At 37.1% G+C, this 20367-nt stretch overlaps 1 protein-coding gene across 3 annotated transcripts in view; it reads left to right on the top strand.

The window, feature by feature from the left end:
- Window positions 1-20367, top strand: part of Cdh6 (cadherin 6) — a 123289-nt gene that overhangs the window by 60671 nt on the left and 42251 nt on the right. For all 3 annotated transcript variants that reach the window (XM_046422311.2, XM_046422312.2, XM_046422313.2), the window contains one exon: window positions 7169-7523. In XM_046422311.2, coding sequence (XP_046278267.1) covers window positions 7296-7523 — 228 coding nt within the window. In that variant the 5' untranslated portion in view covers window positions 7169-7295. The remainder of the gene's footprint in view (window positions 1-7168; window positions 7524-20367) is intronic.

Here is a 20367-nt window from a genome sequence, read left to right as displayed (position 1 = left end):
CTAGGAGTTAAACATCATTGATAAAAGTTTGAAAGACAGTGATGAAAAAAAAACTTAGACATATGTCAGCAAAAACAAAACATTTATGCTATTCATAACACTATATACAAGTTCAAGTCTTTAAAAACCATGTATGATGTGCCAAATTTATAAATACTTAATGGTAAACTTAGATATGTGATGCCTTTTGTAATTTAATAAGGTTAAGTCTGTTTTGAACTCCCCATACCCATGAAGATACCCTATTTACTGCTAGCCCATAGCTCCCAGTCAATACTCTCAGGCTGCCTTTTCATTGAGCATTAAAAGACTAACAAACTCATTGAAATTTTGAAAATATTCATGCTAATTAGTTAGTGGGTTTAGACATCTCCCAGTCTTGTTTAAACTTCATTGTTTTAAGTGGCTATGTGTCCAAAGGAATTAATGTAGCTGCCAGACAACCTAACATAGAAACAGAGGGTAATGTGAAATCAAGTTTTTCATACATTTCTGCAAACTAAACATACACTCTGCTACAAGAATGTTTAAATTCCTATCATGAATAGTTAATTGAAAGTATGAAACACATTCTCTTCTCCTTTGTTCACATGACTAAATCTTTGGGGGAAAACAGGGTTTACAAGTCCAGAGGCCCTCAGGAGCCAGGCAGGATGCAGAGAAGGACCTAAGAAAACTAAGTAGCTCTAAGAAACCTGAAGTGAAAGTGAGATGGTAAATGGCAGTTGAACCTAAGGCCCCAGAAGGGGACACAATAAGGAACAGTAAGGGCTGTAGCCACCGGGAAGCATCTGCACTGGTGCAAGAGGCTGCACCACCAACTCTGGAACCAGACTCACCCAGACTTCTGAGGTTTCAAGTTAACCCAGAGATGGAGATCTGCTGGTTTCTAAAGACTAGGAACTGGCTTAAGTTTCATCATTGCCAAAGGCAAAACAAAGACTGCTCAAAAGGCAAAATCCTGTCCTAAGCTTATGTCCTGCCTGTGTCCTCTGCTAAGACATTCTTTGTTGGGTGACATGGTTTTGACCATTGTAATGAAATAGTTGAACTTGTTAATTTCATCTGCACTGCCATTCCATGAGGATAAGTACTATTAATACCCTCCCATTTTTAGTTGAGGAAATTGGGGCACAAATTGGTCTCTTCTTGTCCCACTACTCTTGGGGAGGCCTGAGATTCTAACCCTGATGTGTGGCATGCTAGAGTCTGATTTTAACCATATTCTGACACTTCTTCTCACAACAAAATAGTTTAGGCTTTTCCCTCCATGTGAAACAAGAACTTTGTCTTTGTCCTCTGATTCCAATGTGTTTGTTTTGTCCTATGTGAGTATCAACCCAAATATTCCTTGAGCCTCAACTACATATAAAACCGGGGTTTATGTGCTGTAACACATTTGATTTTTATCTTCATTAATCTAATGTGCGGAATATGATTTTAGAACGAGGGTAATACTGTTGAAATGGCTTCATCTGGAAATGCATCAGTTTGCAAACAGATTGGCATATTATCCACAAATATAAACATTTACAAAAAAATCAGGCATCATTTGATGGCTGTTGCCATAATGATTCATTGGCACAGAAGAAACGCTACGTGGTGAGAGGTGCCAAAGCTGTTTGACACATTTCAGTGGAGTTCATTACACACACGAAACGGAACCAATTTTACTCAACAGTGACTTTGACATTTACAGAAAAAATGAAATGGAGGATTAGAAATGAAGACTTCATGTGAAATCCCTACCAAAAATTTTAAATTGGTTCTATCCTTATGTCATCACTTCTAGAAGATCTACCATGTCCTACAGGCACACTCTTTTATTCATAGCAGGAAGCAACCTATTCAAAACAAAGGTTCTTGGGTGATCAGAAAATTGATCTTCAGCAAACTTAATTGGCTATAAAACTCTTCTCTCTGAACAAATAACATGTATTTTTAAAGATTTATTTGTACAAAGGCAAGTTTACCTTTGGCTTCATTTGGTTTAATTCATCCCCACATGCTATTCTGTTTGTTTAATTCACTATATTTGAATGTTGTCAACACCATGCTTGTTCCCATTGCACCCAGAGCAGGAATGGAGAACTTCAGGCTCAGCATTGAGTGCAATGGGGTCAAGAGAAGTGTTAAGTAACTATAAACAACCAGCTGCTTCCTCCTTCATTAATTATATAACATGAGAAAACCGTACCAAAAAATAATAAGTGGTTTGTGACACATATGCTGAAAAGAGTTCTATGCTTATTCGTTAGGATGACTTAAGTGTAAGTTCTTCAGTGGGTTGGGATGACTTTAGTCAAACAATACTTCAGAAACATCTTCTGTGGGTAGCATGATGCAAAGTGTTATGCCACAGTCTCTTGTGCAACACCCTTTATCTGAAAACACAATTTCATAATAGATTTTGGAGCCTCCTTTTATTAGTTCAGTAGTAAAAGTATATCTGTAGCACTGCTTTACCAAATGTGTACTGTACTTTCAAGACCAAAGTAAAGGCATCACAAACCAAAAAAAAAAAAAATGAATATGTTTGGTTTAATTTGTAAGTCTAGTAGCATTATAGTAATATTGTCCTGATTAGAATTAATCAAGAACACTAGAACAACCATATGCCAGGTCTGAATTTTAAAACTCTCACATAATTATCTTGCTTTCAAATATTTACCTGTTTGTCTGTAAACAGTGTTAATGGAATCAGTATCTGAAAACCAGATAATACAGTTGAGTCATTCAAACTGTTATCAAACATAAGTCACTGGAGAAGCAATTCAATCAATGGAGAAATTTTCTAATTACCATATTAATTATTGGTGAATGAAAAGTGATTCAAAGTACTCTAGGGAACCAGTAGACATTGTAGTTTGTCTTCTCATTCTAATATCCTATGGAACGAGTTTATACTATTAATTTCCAATAATCTAGGACAAAGGTTGTATTAATCAAGGGAAAACTTTGCATTAATTATCACATATTCCAAATTAATAGAACCTGAATTAATGAGGCCCAGACTCCTCCTGAATGCCATGCTTTGACTAAAACCTGGACTTGACTAAGTACTTCCATAAAGATTAAAGCATATATGCATGTTTGCTGCCAGGCAAATAAATTTTCAAAGTATGCAATTATCAGTGTTGTATGAGTCTTGCCCATTTATCCATAAACATCTTAATTACCTTCTACATGTCACTAAAATCAGGCTTCTGCAAAGATTTTTCTGGATCAACAACTTTTTCCCATCAGATTTCAGAGCATACCTATGATTGCTTATAAGAAGTAGAAAGTTCTCCCCCAAAAAGCCTAGACCCCAACAAATAGAAAATCCAAAGTTGAGACAGAGTCTTGCTAAACTATCATTAGACTGTAATTAGGCAGTTGAATTTGAATTTTTATAGAGTTGTTTATTTTCCTGAGTTTCTCTTAATGCCAAGAGGAGATGAAAGGGAGGGGTTGGGAGGACACAAAATGGTACAATATTTGCCTTCTCTCCCACTGTCAAAATTTCTGGTTCCTTCTGTGTATATTCTTACTTCCTTGTCCTTCCAGTCAACTTCCTGGCATCTATGAATGAGTCACCACCTCTAATACCACTGGCCCTGCACTCCTCCTGTGTTTTGACTATTCAGAAGTCAACAGCTTCCCACGTTACTTATGAGCACTTTTCTTTGCTTGAACTCATGACTATTCCTCATCTTGAATCCTGATTTTTCTGATTTTTTTTTCGTTAAAAACCCTGCTAGGAGAATATTCACTTTCTTTGCACTTCATATTTTCAGATTAAGCAAAAACCTAAAAAAAAATGTGTTTCATTTTAATTATATCTGATTCTTATCTGATATAACACACGAATCATGTCAGTATGTTAATTGTCAATACCATTTGTACAAAGGCAAAATTACTAAGTGGAAGCTAGTTCTGGTTTTTCCCCTACCTTAATAAAGTAAAGATGATTTTTTTTTTTTAGATCTTAGCATAATAAAATGGAAAGGACAAAAGAAATGAACAGATTCTATAAGTGGATTGGTCCTCTAGCAAACTCTCCTTTTTCCATGCTCTTCTCTGTTGTGCAATCAGTGGTTACAGAAATAGCGTGTTGCTGCCTTCCCTGTGTCTATTACTACTAAGTGCTGAATCCAAGTCCACACAAAAGAAAACAATTAGGCAGAGAATTCATTCTGATTTTCAAGTGCTTCTTTGCTTCAAATTTTAAATGAATTTTGACTTGCTTGAAGATGCTTTCTGAACAAGAAAGTATTTAGGCCTAAGAGAGAACTCAGCTTCTGCAGACTCATGAAATGTGTGATAGATGGAGTCTAGACCAGCAATACAAATAGTAGTAACAATAATGAAAGTAATATAACAATAAATCACACTTACTAATATCTTTCTAAGGCCCTGGTACTGTTCTAAGTACTTTGCACATAAGGACTTGTTTAATCCTTACAAAACCCTATGAGGTACATACCATAATTATCCCCACTTACAGAAGAAGAAACTGAGGTAGGGTGAGATTATTTTCCCAAATTCATAGAGACTAAATTTCAGAGCCTAGATCTAAACACAGGCAATCTGACTTCAGCATTGATAATCTTAACCACCATGCAATCCTGCCTATTAAGAAACATTAAATGGGGATTGTTAAGCTAAAAAGAAAGAATGTTATAAAGATGTGTATATTTAATAGTTTAGAGAGGGTTTTTAATCATAGAATTTCAAGTTAAATCTGCCCTTCTAAAAAAACTAACATCAAATGTGAGTGGCTCGTGGTGTTCAGTTTTGCATATTGAGTTTTTAACAAGGCCTCACCCTGTCAAGTTGATACAAGAAGAACTGGATTATAGCAAACTAGACATTATAGAATACTTGGAAACACTGCTTAAATTTGCATCACTTTAAAAGCTCATTACCAACAAAGAAAAAAAAATGAAATACTTGACATTTTGGTATCTGTGATATTAAAAAGAACTAATATTTAATATTCAAGTGGCAACAGCTTGTAGAGTTTGCATACAACACCCACAGGGATCGATTTTTCTTTAAAATGGCCTTTAGGAGCCAGCCTTTTAAGCAGCTGACGCCTCCATTCTCTGCATCCCTCTTTCCTGCCAGCACCATGGGGCTCACACAGAGTGCAGCAGCAGACGTGTAATTCTTCACTGCAGGATTTGTCTTTGCAAATAATAGAGAATGTAGGAAATTAAGAAAAATGTAATTGTGCTGAATCAACCTCAGTGTGATCTCTACTTCTAAAAATGAATAAATGTCTTTTGAGGGCTTTTCTCCATATGCCCCCTTGTCCCCTCTATGCCCCATCCATAGCAGAGAGAAGAATCATCGTTACCTAATTGATCGTCAGTCATTCCACACCTGTACCAAAGCTGCAAAATGACAAGGATACTGTTGCCTGGCATTTCTCCAGAGTGACTAATTGACACAGTACTAATTTACTCACCTGTAGAATTTTCAACTTCCCCAGCTTACTGTCAAGAAGATGCATAATAATGGAAAAAAGGTTTTAAAATGCTGAACATCATGAAATATTTCACTTATCTTCCAACAGAAAACTTCCACTAAGCCACTTGTTAGGTGATTATGATTACTCACTGCTGGAGGTAAAAATGGTCATGTATACATTTATGTGATAGAATAATAGGAATAAAATTTAAAAAGGCAGATCAAATTCCCTAAAATATGTTTCTTTAACATGGCTTAGAGTGAGTATAGCAGTTCAATTACAATTATGTCCTACCCTAGAAAGTACTTCCTTGTTGTTAATATTTTTTAATAAAATGATTTTCCTCCATCAAATAGTAAGATATCAGGAGGCTGAGACAGGAGGATTTCTGGTTCAAAGCCAGCCTCAGGAATGGGGAGGCACTAAGCAACTCAGTGAGACACTGTTTCTAAATAAAATGCAAAAAAATAAAAAATAGGGCTGGGGATGTGGCTCAGTGGTTGAATGCCCCTGATTTCAAACCAATAAAATAAAATAAAATAGTAAGATAAAGGAGTATTTTGTTAGATTGTCCCCCTACCCCAGATATGTAGAAAAGTTCAGGAAGAAGGCAGGCATAATCAACTTTAAGCATAAGCTAGTAACTCAAGTTGGGAGATCTTTGCCAAGCAGTCTGGCTCCAGGATCTTTTAATGGTAGGTTGTATTCTTGAAAATTAATATTTGCCATGGAAAATTATTACCCACACGTATAATAGCTGACTTTTCTGAAGATCTTGCAGTTGGTGGTCCTCACTGTGATTCTTAGATATGTTTGATGCATCTGTGAAAATTACATAGAAACTGTTTGACCGATTTTAACATACATATGTGATTGCTTAAGACACAAGTGAAATTTGGGGATAAAAAAAATCTCAGGATCTCCTAAATGATTTTGAATAGAATTGATCATTTAATTCTTATTAGCTCTTAAATACAATTTCTATCTGTTGTTCATTGACCCATCCTATAATGTAAGTAAATCTCAAGAGCAAAAATAGTTTTCTGGTCCAGTCTGGAGAATGTGAATTAAATAGGTTTATTGTAATTGGTGTAAAATATCACTTCAGAAACTTCAATATGCTAACCTGCACTGTGAAGAAAAGGGAACTGTCTTTTCCAACCTTACTTGACCCAAACTGTTCCAACACAGCACATCTCTGCAGCCAAGAGTCTGCAGAATAGGTTCTGCCTTGCCTGGTGCCTGGCACAACACAGGTGCGCAATGCATCCTCCCGAAATTTCAACATTATCCACTTTCAATTGAATTTAAATTGCCTGTGGTATTCTTTGCCTTAGATTTCACGAGGATAAATATGCAAATAGAATCAGAAACACAAACTCGTTTCTTCTAACCAGATCTCAGCCCACATATTCCAAGGTAAAAGAGTAGTGAAATAATCCATTCTGACATGTTGACCTATAGCAACGCTATTACTTAAAATAGGATTTTTAAGTGATAGAAAAGAAGGAAAACAGCAGCTTCCTACCGGCACATGCCTTCCACTTAGCATATCTGAAAGACCGGTTTCCTCATTTCAAAATTGATAGCCAACTCTTTTTTGTTGTTGTTTTGCTATTCAAATTTCTGCCCCCCTTTTCCAGCCTATTTGCTCTAACACTGAATTTTAAGCATCTCTAAAAATGCTTGATATGTTATTATTCTTTCCAGATATCCTCTGAGAGCCAAGCAAAGAACATTAAGGAAGAAAGGAGGAATGAGGCTGGATACCGTGCAGTGAGAAGAGGCGCTTCAAGGAGAGGGGGACTCGCTACCCGGGACTCACGGTGCTATCAGCATGAGAACTTACCGGTACTTCTTGCTGCTCTTTTGGGTCGGTCAGCCCTACCCAACTTTCTCCACTCCGTTATCTAAGAGGACTAGTGGTTTCCCAGCAAAGAAAAGGGCCCTGGAGCTCTCTGGAAACAGCAAAAATGAGCTGAACCGTTCGAAAAGGAGCTGGATGTGGAATCAGTTCTTTCTCCTGGAGGAGTACACGGGATCGGATTATCAGTACGTGGGCAAGGTAGGATTCCTGTGCGCGCTTTCACATTCTGGGTTTCAAAGCCTGAAGAAGTTACTTCTCATAAATAGACGGGGAGGCTGTCAACTGTTCCCCAGTACAGTGAGAATTGTTGCTTATCTGGTAAGACTTTTTTTTTTTTTCCTACTTGAGTAGTTTCGGGAAGAAGACTGTAGCAAGAAGCTGAGAAATGTTAGCTGTGCAACAAAGAAAGAGAAAATGCTTCAGTGAAAAATGAAACGCCCACAACCATCCGCATAGGATTATCATAAATCCTTTAATTTTTACTTTAGCTTGAAAAATGGGGTCCAGCTATTTTATAAAGTAGGGTGGATTAAAAATAGGAATAGAGAGATTATGCTGTAAGGAGAGGTAGGTTCCTTTTCCTCATCTGAAAGCAAACATTCTGAGCTGGAGTCCTTTGGCCAAATTCAAATTAACTATTTCTTAACTCTGCTACCCACGCCCTCTCTGTTCTGGACCAAATGAAGATTTTTGTTGTCAAAACCCAGCACCATGGGTCAGATGTGGTGGTTATCTTGGCAGTGGTTACTATTTAGCCTTAATCTCATCTCAGGTAATTGGCAAAAATGAGATGTTTTAAATTCTATGATTTACTTGTAGCCAGGTTGACAAAAGAGAAAAATGGTTATGTAAAGGTGCTATTTCTAAACAGTTTCTGACCATCTTACTGACTCTAGAAAGTAGAGTGAGGAGGCATGGCTTATTATAGCCCTTACAATTCCTGGAGCTGAGTCAGAGAAGCAGCTTGGGTTGACTGTCATCATGAGTGTCACTGAAATTGTATCATCACCTACCTTCCTGTGGCAGAATATCTGCATACTGCAAAGAGGTAAAAGAAATGCCAGGAATGTGGGCTCATGCTTTGCAGATTCGGCGTTCCATAAGGTGGTATTGATGAGAAAAAAGTATTGATACGCATCCCTTACATAAACAAAATGAGAATGAACATAAAAATACAAATATAAAATGTCTTCATTTCTTATCATAGCAATTATTTTTGAACGCCTCTATTAGGGTATCATGCAAATAGAATAAGTCTTGCCGATTCCAAGAGCTGCATGTTCACACTTCAATCTGTGATCAAATATCCCTGAATCACTGTGTGCAAATATTCTAAGTATTTACCACTATGAATGAAGGAGAAAAGCCGACCGTGGCTTAGGCTGAGATAACCAGGCAATGTTCCAGTGAAGTGAATTATTAATGTGGAATAAAATAGGAAAGGAAGTGCTCAGTGAAGGGGTGAACATCAACATAGATCCCCCAAGGATGTAGCCACGGATTTGCTGTGAAACTCACACACTGTGTGACCACTGAGGAAAGACAGTTCATTTACTTGTACTGCATTTCCTTTGTGAAATTTGAAAAACACTGTGTTAATAGGGTGGTGGTGAATTGTTTAAAAAAAAATCTTTAATTCTTTAAAGCACTTTTTACAGCACAAATATCTTATTGCCAAAGAAGATTAAGTTTTAAAAAGTGCTTTGTCTAAAGGATTGACCCCCCTTCCCCCACTTTTTTCTTTTCTGCTTTTCTTCTCAAATTGTGATGCCGTGTTATGTCAATGATGCCACATATTCTTAAAGAAAGTCCAGGATATTTCAGAGTACTAGAAGCAGCGGCAGCTAAACTGCATAAGAATCAGTTTCACAGTTATAATTGTGAGAGGTCCAATTGCCATGGGGAAAAGTTGCAAGCTGTGGACTCAAGCAGATCCGAGGAGCATCCCTGTGCTGCCAGTTGCCACTGTGACCCAGGGCAGGTTATTAACTGTTTCAGGTTTTCATCTCTTCATCTAGAACATACATGAAGCAATGCATACCTGGTGGAGTTGCAGGGTGGTCTGAGACACGCAGTTTAGGCTAGCACACAATAGGTGTGTAAAGAAACTACTAATACTGGTGAAAAAAAAATCATTGTATATGCTCTATTAAACAAATGTGCAATGCAGTCTAGTGGAACATTAACTTCTATATCACTGCAGAAGTAAAATGGGGTAATTAACAAATCTCAGTGGGTGGAAAATATAGATGATAATGGTAAAATCCCTTTGCAGTGATAGCTTTAACCAGACTCGTCGCACGTGGATATTTTGCAAAATTTCCCTACCTCACCATCATCTGCTCTTCCCTCTTGCCCCTCCCTCAGCTCCTCGTAGTTATGAGACATGAGGAAAAGAAAAAACATTTTTCAGAAAAAAAAAAAAGAGAAACAAGTGTCCCTCATCTGTGGCCATGTGGTCACCTTTAATTGACATGGAATAAAATAGACACCTGATGTAATAATTCATATCATCCATGTTAGGACAATGTTAGACTAGAGCAGAGGTTCCAAAACATTCTCTAAAGGTCTTTTTAACAGTGGCCTTAAGGTAAAAGAAACACCTAATGTTTCCATGTATTAAACAAGCTCAAACAACTTAGTATTTCTGCTCTAACAATCTAGTAACTCTTCGAAAAAAAAATAATATGTCTTAATTGACAGAAAAAAATAATATTTTTATTTCACTCTTAACCACAGTTACTTACAAATGGAATATATGCATTTCTTGGACATTGAACAACTTTTCTGTCAGATCTGATACCACCCTCCTTGTTTCCTTTTCCACAATGATTTTTGTACTGCGGTTGCTTTTATCACAGCCACTATGGAAAACTTGGGTTACAAATGACATCATTCAATGGAGTGCAGCACCACCTACTGTAGAAATTGAGAACTAACTTGAACCAGTAATTCTCAAGGGGGCTGATGGCTGTGATATGTGCCTATCTGTCCCATGAACTTTTAAAAAAAAGTTCAGAGGAGTTTCCTGCTGCATCCCAGGCTGCCTCGGCACACACTCCGGGAACCATGGGACTCTAGTTAAGTTGGCACATAAGATGCACAAAAACTAAAAAAGGCTTCAATCTTGCCGTTAGCCCTACTAAACAATAATTACCCAGAGCCTAACAAGGTTGCCTAAAACAGAGAAGATTGATCTGATCCGTATGTGGAAGGATAGAAGTGTGAAGTGAGGAAAAGTAATGCTGTTGAGCACATAGAGCTTAAATTCCAAAGAAAAATATTTTCTATTACAAACATTTGATGTTTATATTATCTTGGGGTAAGTCAGAAGAGATAGTCGTGACTGTGGTGAGCAAGGAAAATATGAGATGGGAATGGGGAGCAGAGAGCTTTCAGGGGTACGAGAGGAAAAGGGGGTTCCAGAAGGTCACGAGAGCCAAAGAGGGAATCCCAGGTCCAATGATGTAAAGAAATAGAGTGTGCTTAGAAGCTGAAGCCCAAGCTACAGCAGTGGGACTTGCCTCCTCTCCCTCTCTTGATGCCCCTCAGCCTTCCACTGTGTTGCACAACCAGTGAGGATGAGAGGGGAAACAAGAAAAAGGTAGGGCTGGGGAGAATGCATTCCCTGAGATGAAAGTGGTGAAGAACAATTGTAGCTGAAATACTGATGAACCAAATTCTCATTTATGAGAAAAATCTCAACAATTCCACTCATACAAAAAGGTGATGGCAGGTAGAGGTAACTGGAGAGGAGTCCTGTGCTGGGTAAGAGTTTGTGACCATAAGATATAAACATAGATACAGATATAGGTAAGGATATTTTTTTCCTAAAATGCATGACCATTTGCAGGCAACTTTGAGGTGGTTTAGCATAAGCAGCATCTGTGAGACCTTGTTCAAAATATACCATCTCAGGTCCCACCCCAGAGCTTATAAAATCAGAATCTGTGTTTTAACCAGAACCCCAGGTGAACTGTTGGTACAATAAAATTTGAAAAATGCTGCTTTTAAAACATTTTGTCTGGGCCTTACCTCCCCAGAGATTCTGATTCAGCGAGGTTTTAATTTAAGTATTGGTGATTCTAATATGTTACAAAAGTTGAGAACCACAATCCTAGGATGTTATTCTTGCCGATCATAATAACAAAATGCAGCAAGTTTGGTAATAAAATGGGCATCTGTGGTGTTTCAGAAATATAAAGGAAAGAGGCCCACCAGGCTTTGGGGTTCAACAGAGCTTCCTAGAGGAGTTGACGTTTGAACCTCATTTTAAAGGGAGAGCAGGTGTTAGCTCACACCGCAGAGGGAGGGAGAGTTGCCATTATCTCCTAGTTAATTGGATACAGAAGCTAAAGGTCCAGAGTCAGAAGCTTAGAAATTGAACAACCAGGCCAGTGGAAGTGTCCCTGATGACACCAGAAACTAAGAGGAGCCTGTTTTCTTGTCAGGGACTAAAGAGAAGAGTATTTGATTTTATACAGAATCCACTTAGGTTATCTCTGGTTCATGTAAACTTAATAGAAAAATGGGAGGGAAACATTACAATACCAAATTTTCAGAAATCCTTGCAAGCTCTACATAATATAGCAATTCCTTGATCATGATTGATATTAGTCTAAGATTACAATACAAAAAGAAGAGCAAAGGTAGCTGTGGACATGGATTGGATTTTGAAGGTGTGGGCATTCACTAATACAAACATGAGTGTATTAAAATCTCAGAATTAGGTCTAACTTCAAGCTAAAGATTACACATTGTTGTTATTAAGCAGCCCCAGGTGAAGTCTCTTGCACCTTATCTTCTAGTGTTCTTTATACCTTCCTTCCACACAATGTACTCAGAAGACATAATTCCATTAGAAGTGTTTGAGGTGCTTTTACATCTAGTAGCTTACAAGGACATCTGTTTTTATGTAATTTAATAAACTCTACTTTCATAAGTATTTTCTGACATTAGCTTTTGTAAGTTGGCAATGGTTTTCTTCTGGTAGGATTCTAAAACGGTGATATGTTGTTGTTGGTGGTGGTGTTTTAATATCATGAATTTTTAGGTTCTATTTGAGGCTCCAATGTGCAGGTTTTCCCAATATGCATTTCTCTTAAGTCTTTAAAATTGACATCTTTCAATTCAAGGAAGTCACTCTTCTCAAGATAATTAATTAGACAGCAATGTTTTAAAAGCCCATAAAAATAAAAGTCATCATCCATATGCACCTTTAAAATTAGGGATGGGCAATTATTTGTTCCCATAATTTTCTGATCCAAACTTAGCAAACATGAAGCAATATTTTATCCATTCTGCAAGAACAGTTAAAAGATGATGATGTTAAAGAATCACTTTCTTTTATTCTTATATTATGATCACTTTTCTGAGAAGGCCACAGCTTGAGTAGAGAGCTCCCAACATTAATTAGATGGGTGGTTAGGAATCTGAGGCACGTGTGTCACTTCAAACAGCTGCAACAGATTAAAGTGATGTCACAGCTGGCATTCACTGAGTGTGGCTGGGTCCCAGATACTGTGCTCAGTGCTTCAAAGGTATCCTCTCATTAGATCCTATGGTTTTGATATGGTTGGTCCCCACCAAAATTTAAACTGAAATGTAATTGTTCATGTAATGGTGTTAAGAGGTAGTGGGGCTCTAAAGAGGTGTTTGGGTCACATTTGCAAGGGGATTCATATAATTCCCATGAAAGTAGGTTAGATATGATAAAAGCAGGTTGTTATAAAGTGTACAGCACTCCCTGCCCCTCTCTCTTCTGCACGTACTTCCAGTCCTTCCACTTTCTGCCATGACTTGAAGCAGTATAAGGCCTTCACCAGAAGCCAAGCAAATGCTCTTGGACTTCCCAGCCTCCAGAACTGTAAAGCCCCTTTTCTTTATAAAATTCCCAGGTTCTGGTATTCTATTATAGCAAGAGAAAACAGACTAAGACAGATCTTTATAACAACCTTAGTGTATTACTTATATCCTTGTTTTACACATGAATGAGCCAAGAAGTCTAGTGTTATAGACTAAAGTCTCCTGATGCTAGGACCCTGGTAGTGAGACTGCACTGCCTGACCACCTAAATTCTATTATTTCCCCTTTCATAGTATGTCCACTGCTTCACAGATCCATTTTGAAGCCCAAATGAAAAAACAGCAGAACATGCTTTGGCATTAGTGATGGCATTCCACTCAATGCCACAAATATCTTCTGAGAATCTACTGTCTGAAATCTAAGAGAAAAAGAATTGTTTTTAAATACTACTTTCAAAGAGCTATACAAATACGGTTGTATTATTATTATGAACATTCCTTTTTTTTCTTAATTTTAATTTCCAGAACACATCAGTGATATTCAAAATAGTTATAGAATGTGAGCATTTTAAAATTAGATATACAATTAGTGATCTTTTTGGTCATTGTGATTTTTTTAAAAGTCTTTTTCTTTCCCTTGATAACCTTCTATAAACTTCTGTTCTAGTTCAATGACCCGCAATAATCTTTTCTCCCTGAGTCAGGGCAAGTGCCTTGGGCACATCTTTCTTCTTCATCATTTAAATTTAATGCTCAGCCATTTAACATTTTTATATTTCAACTGGTTAGTGTATTTAAAAGAGAGTGGGTGCACACGCTCACTCATTGAATATACTTTTTAAAAATGTTTCATGACATCGCTTACCAACTGCCAATATTGGCAGCAATCCTCATTTTATTTCCACTATTGAGCAACTGATTTCACATTCTTAATGACAAAAGCTTCAATTTGCTTTTTGATGCTAAGAAAGTGTCCTGTGTAGCTGCAATTTTCTGACTCTTAAACCTCCTTCTATGCATGGTAGCTCATGTGAAGAGCAGAAAAGTTAGACTGTCTGACCTTGGTCATAAACCCAAAGGCCGCCCAGGCTGTAGAAAGAGCCCGGTAACGTATAAAGATTCAAATAAGGACAAGATCCCAAATCCTCCAACTTCCATTTCATTATGCGGGTGGAATCCTATAGCCTCCTGCTTGAATTCAATATGTTGAGCAAAATGGAGGGATCAAGGTGAATAAAAGAGAGTTAAGAGTTCAGTCCCTTTTACTGCTGATGTAGCTAGGCTCCCTAAGTTGAACAGAGCTAGAGATTGTTGAGGGTCATTGAAGACCCCATACTGGTTATGACAGGTTCCCCTGAAATCTATTCTACAGATATTGCTGAGTATTTCTTTACTGGTGATGACAGTTTGTTGGTGCAATTATTAAACTGTATAATTACTTCATTTGACTGGAGTTCTCCATTTTTGCCATACTTTGTGTCCTCCGTGTTAGATGGGAATATAAATATGCAGAATGCCGATAACCTAGTTTATATTTCTTTTCAAATCAAAATCCCTGCTTATCCAAATGCTGAATGTTTTCTCTGATATAAGGATGCAGATTCATAATGGGGTGGGGGAGCATGGGAGGATTAGATGAACTCTAGATAAAGCAAAGGAGGGAGGAGTAGGGAGAATGGGGGTAGGAGAGACGGTGGAATGAGATGGACATCATTACCCTAAGAACATCTATGAAGACATGAATGCTGTGACTCTACTTTGTGTACAACCAGAAATATGAAAAATTGTGCTCTATATGTATAATATGAATTGTACTTCTATATAACAAATTAGAAATATATATATATATATATATATATATATATATATCCCTATTTATAATTTTAACTGAATTTTATTTTAAAAATCTAGTAATAAATTCCTCACATATTTGTAATCAACTGCAAATAAATTCTTACACCACCAGTTTGTTTCGGTTTTTTCAAGCTCAGTAACATAAAAGCCAAAGATATATTGTAGCCAGAGTTATAAACTGAATTTTTGGAGGCCTTCACATCTCTAGCCAAACTAAAAGATATCTTCCTTGTACTACAACTACATTTTGCCAAAAATAAACAGGTTTTCAGTGACAGCCTCTTCCTTTGATGGCCTTCATCAAGAAGTCAGTGAGCCATTGTTACCTCCAGGAGGTGATTTTTTTGTGTATGTGTAGCATGTTGGTAGCAAACTCCACCTTCTACAAGACTTTATGTTGTCAGTTATCAAGATGACAATGAAACAGAATCCTTGTGAGCAAGGTAAATATATCGGTATCCTTTGCAAATGTATCTTTCCCTCTGGCACTGAAGAATAAGTCAAAAGGAAACACAGAAATTTCCATTAAGAGAATAAGAAAGAGTTTTTTTGTTGCCATTATTGATAAATAAGTAAAAGTAAAAAATAGTCTGAAAGGCCAGTGTAAGGAATCCGATTTGAAATTACTCACCTGAAATAAGAAAAAAATGCATGCTAAAATAGGAAACAAAAAATATTTATTGTCTCTTCCAGTTTTCCCTTCATAGAGAATATATATGCACAACAGAAAAGAGGCATTTTAGAAGATAAAAATGTATACATTTGTGAAATATGTTTATAAATATTTTAGGTGAGTTGGTATGTTTCAAAGAACCTGAGGGCAGTAAAGGGGGCAAAACAAAAAGCATGACTTTGGGTGGGGGATGCAGTGCTGACGAGAGGGAACAGAGATTGGAGGTAAGACCTAATACCTCAGCTATGGCATTTTTATAGATTGGGAGAGAAAATACTTTTGATTCATTCCGCAATTATTCATTAAAGAATGTGAGTGCCCAGCATAGGTTGCCTATGTTGGACCCCGACCAGGCACTGCTGATGAATAGTGGGTGAGCTAGTTCCTTCTTATTTCCCTCAACTATTAAAGGGAAGTGACAGAATTATGGAGGTGAGGATTAAAGAAGTTAATACACAGAAAGGACTCACACAGGGCTTGGCATATCCGCTTACTAAGGACTTGAAGGAGGAAGACACCCTGCTAAAAGTGTGCCTTCCAGGAGCGGGAGAAACAGAGAATGGAGAAAGGAAGGTGAATGCTTGGTGACTCCAGGGGCTCCAGGGTGTGAAGTGACATACCCTGGGCCAGTGACAGAAGGGAGTGGCCAAGGCAGCTGAGGTGTGAGATTCACCCATAGCAATTCAGCATGCTGAGCTCACAGGGAATATGACGCTGTCTCTATTATCCCATCCAAAATAGAAATAAAACGCACACCACATTCACATTACCTGACTATTAATCATGTCACTTGAAAACATCGTCGAATTCCATTGCAATCTGAGGTTAGGTTCTTTCAATTGTAATGAAATGTGAGTATCTGGTTAGGTCTTGTTTGTTTTCAATAAAAAAAATTTCAGGCATCCAGCCATTCACAAGATGACTCTTGCGCTTGGAGAAAAATAATGTTTTGATTTGTTAGAATAGTTAAGTTAAAATTAATATCACAAACTCCCTGTTATTGAACCAAAGTTTTATTATGGGGAAATTAGTGTTGATTTCATTATTTAATTACCTGAATGTTTCATCTTCTCAAGAACAAAACAAAATAATTAATTCCTTGTTTAAGAATGAATTTTGACTTTAATTCTATCAAGTAGTGTTTTGTATTCAGTCCCAAGGCTATTCTTTCAATTTTACTTAAGATATTGAATTTAGCTTTTGAAAACATATATATTTGTATACTCTGCAAAACCCTAGACTACAGGTCTTACTGATCTCTATATTCCCGGTAGTGCCTGAGACAGCTCTTACACATTGAAGTCAGCCAAATACCACTTGAATTAAGCTATAGGTGATCCCAAAAGATGAACATCCACCTTCCCATCTGAAAGTCACCTTCCAATTTTTCTAAGTTTGACTGAAATATAATTGACAAATAAAAATTGTATGTATCTAATGTGATGCTCTGACATACATATACATTGTGAAATTATTACTACATACAAGCTTGATTCACATATCACTCACTTCACATAGTTACCATATGTGTGTGTGTGTGTGTGTGTGTGTGTGTGGTAAGAGCTTTTAAAAACTATTCTCTTAGCCAATTTCAAGTATAGTATAAAATCATAATGTTAACTACCATATTATATTTACAGCTCCGCAGCTCCCAGTTTGCAATGCAAGGCTTTCATATGCTTACCATTGATAGTGGTGGTGTTTTTGGCTTTGTTATTTCCTATGACCTTGCTCTGAATAGAGCATGGGAAGGCCTAAACCCATTCCAACCCTGTTCTGGCAAGCACTGTAGGAATGCATAGGGTCACTGCAGACTCAAGCACACTAGAGTCTGGCTACCATTGATAGTGTTTTGTGTCGGGTTGACAACCAAAAATCCAAAGTCTTAAAGTTGAAGGATGTATTTATTAGATGGTAAATGTATAAACCAAATTTATTATAAAATTCCTTCTTTGGAGACTACCTCTGTAAATTTCACATCAAACTGGCACAAATATGATACAGTAGGAAGCAACTGAAGCTTCCTCAGTGTAAACAGGAAAAGCCAATGACAACACACGTGTATGTGTATAAACTAACAAGAAAAATTAAAATATTTAAGCAGTAACAAATAAAATGGCATATCATAAAAGTAGGTTCCTTTGAGGCTTTAACAAATAAAAATCAGATATTTAGGATCGTAGAGGAAAGTTATATACAAAATAAGAAAAAGTCAAAGAGAGCCAGCCAATGCAAAGCAAATTTCTTTTTCTTAAAATTCCTAAGAAGCTACATTGTGCAGACAATTCAAGTATTCAGTAAAAGAGAAATAATCATTTAGGACCTGAGGAAATTGATTGTTATGTTTCTCTCTCTCTCTCTCTCTCTCTCTCTCTCTCTCTCTCTCTAACACACACACACACACACACACACACACATACAAAAGAAATGTGATAAATATAGAAACAGAAAATATTCTATATTGAGGCCAATTCTTTCTCCTTCTTTTTTTAATCAACTGTACCTTTTAATCAACATTGAGAGTTTTCACAAGAAAAAGAATCATTTCTGAAAAATAATCTCATTATAGCTCTACCACTTATTTTATGAGTATAATTTAGAAAAGAAACATGAACAAAAATGTGCAGAGAAAGTTCTACTTTAAAATATAATTGCTCAAAACTTTAGCAAGTTTGATTGTTTTGTTTTGTTTAATTGTAAAACATAAGGGTCTGGCTCATTTCCTTACTTGATCTGGAAACTGAGGGTGGACTGACTAGCTTGATTTCTTGCTTACTTTCATTCTTGGTGGGGTCAGGGGAGCAATGAAGGTATATACTCTACAGAAAGCTGACTTCCCTTTTAGAAATCAGGTAAAGCATAATTTTTCTTATCCAATCTGTATCTTCAACATTTTGCCTATTCTCCCAACCATGTGTATTACATTAAAGGAGTGGGAGGGACTTTTCACTTTGTATTAAAGTTACTATCTCCATGATGACCTATCTACCCGTTCTTAAAAAGAGAGAGTTTTAAAATCAAATCCAGAAAATTAGGTGACCAGGCAGAGTTGACTTCTTTAGGCAGTCCTATCTCCTCTTTAACAATGAAGACATCATTTGCTTGAGGATTGAAATAAATGGCAATGTGGCCATCCAAATGCTGATTGCAATACAAACCAGTGAGTGACGCCTACAGAAGAAGTTAAGTTACTGGATGCCGGAGAGACCAAAAAAAAAAAAAAAAAAACGAGAGATCATTCCCTGTCAGGCAAAGAGGCATCTTGGATTTAAAAAAACGAGAGATCATTCCCTGGCAGGCAAAGAGGCATCTTGGATTTTTTTTTTTTTTCTTTTCAGAGTTTCATTGCAGGAAACTTGTACTGAGATAAGGAGCAATGATAATATTTTCTCACATTTTATCAGGCTGTACAGTTTATAAAACACTCAGATGCCCGCGCGTTCCTCAGTCGATCTGCATAACTGCTCTTCCAGCTGAGCATGATTCATTCCTTTTGCATGAGAGAAAACAGAGTGTCAGACGGGTTCAGGGAACACAGGGTTTTGCCAGCAGAAAACCAAAACTGGGCTGGAGTCCACCTGTTTCGATGGGGTTGAATCTAACATCTTCCTTATGCCACAAAATTAAGAAGATGATAAAGTTGTGGAGAGCTCTTTAGACATGGTGGCCAATGAAATGACATAACTGCTCAGAAGCTGGAGGTGGGTGAAGAGCACTGGAGTTTGTGCCACTGGCATCACGGTGAGGACACTTTGGCCAGCATGGCCATGGGACAGTGCCCATTCCTCTTCACTGATCATTTCTATTAGTTTCCTTAAGGAAAAAAAAATTAAAAGGAGTTTTTGAAATCATTTAAGATCATTTTAGCTGGTTTCAAAGTAAGAAAAACTCATAAATGAGCCCATAATCTTCTTTCCTAGAATTCTTTACCATTATTTCCTTGACTGTATAAGCAGGTTACAGAATTCAATTTAATCATCATTTAGTGTGCACATTCGGAATGCTTGAGAGTTATGAGTTTGAGTAAGAAATAGTCCCTCCCTCAAGCAAACTATTTGTTTTATAAAGATAGAGCTTTAACTTTTTAGATCCTAAGTAGGAGTCAGCATATAAGAATATCCAACATGTTTTTCTTCCTTTCAAGGGAAGTACATTTTAAAGGGCTGGGGATATAGGTCAGTGGTAGAGCTTTCTCCTAGCTATGTGTGAGGAGATCCTGGGTTCAATCCCTTGTAATGCAGGAAAAGAAAAAAGAAAGAAAAATACATTTTGGGAAAAGCTATTAAGGAACACATTTTTTGAAAGTTTCTCCCATTTAAATCATCATGTCTGAAATGTCTACATTTTATCTTTTAATATTTTTCCTAGGCATGTGAGTGTCAGAGAGAAGGAAGAAGAGAAAACAAGGCATGCATGCATGTGTGTGTGTGTGTGTGTGTGTGTGTGTGTCCTTAGATTTGGCAATGGCTAAAGAGATTACACTGTAGAGCAAAAAGGTAGGATTATAATTGGTGAGTTACAATGCCTTACTAAATCAATTTTTGACTGGGAATCTGCCTCTTAGCTTGATTTACCACCGGCTTTTTGAAAATGAAAATGTTAGACTAAGCAGGAGCTAAGACGAATGTCACAGTCTGCCAAGACAAGAAGGACCTTGGACTTCAAAAGCCAAGCAAAAGGCAGTAAACAATGCCTTTTTGGGAAATAACTT

The sequence above is a fragment of the Marmota monax genome, unplaced genomic scaffold, assembly GCF_021218885.2.
Source record: "Marmota monax isolate L192 unplaced genomic scaffold, Marmota_monax_Labrador192_F-V1.1 WCK01_AAM20220418_F8-fsc00077, whole genome shotgun sequence".
NCBI classification, from domain to species: domain Eukaryota; kingdom Metazoa; phylum Chordata; class Mammalia; order Rodentia; family Sciuridae; genus Marmota; species Marmota monax.
Note: the sequence above shows the minus strand (reverse complement) of the source record. Positions and strands in the feature narration are given on the sequence as shown.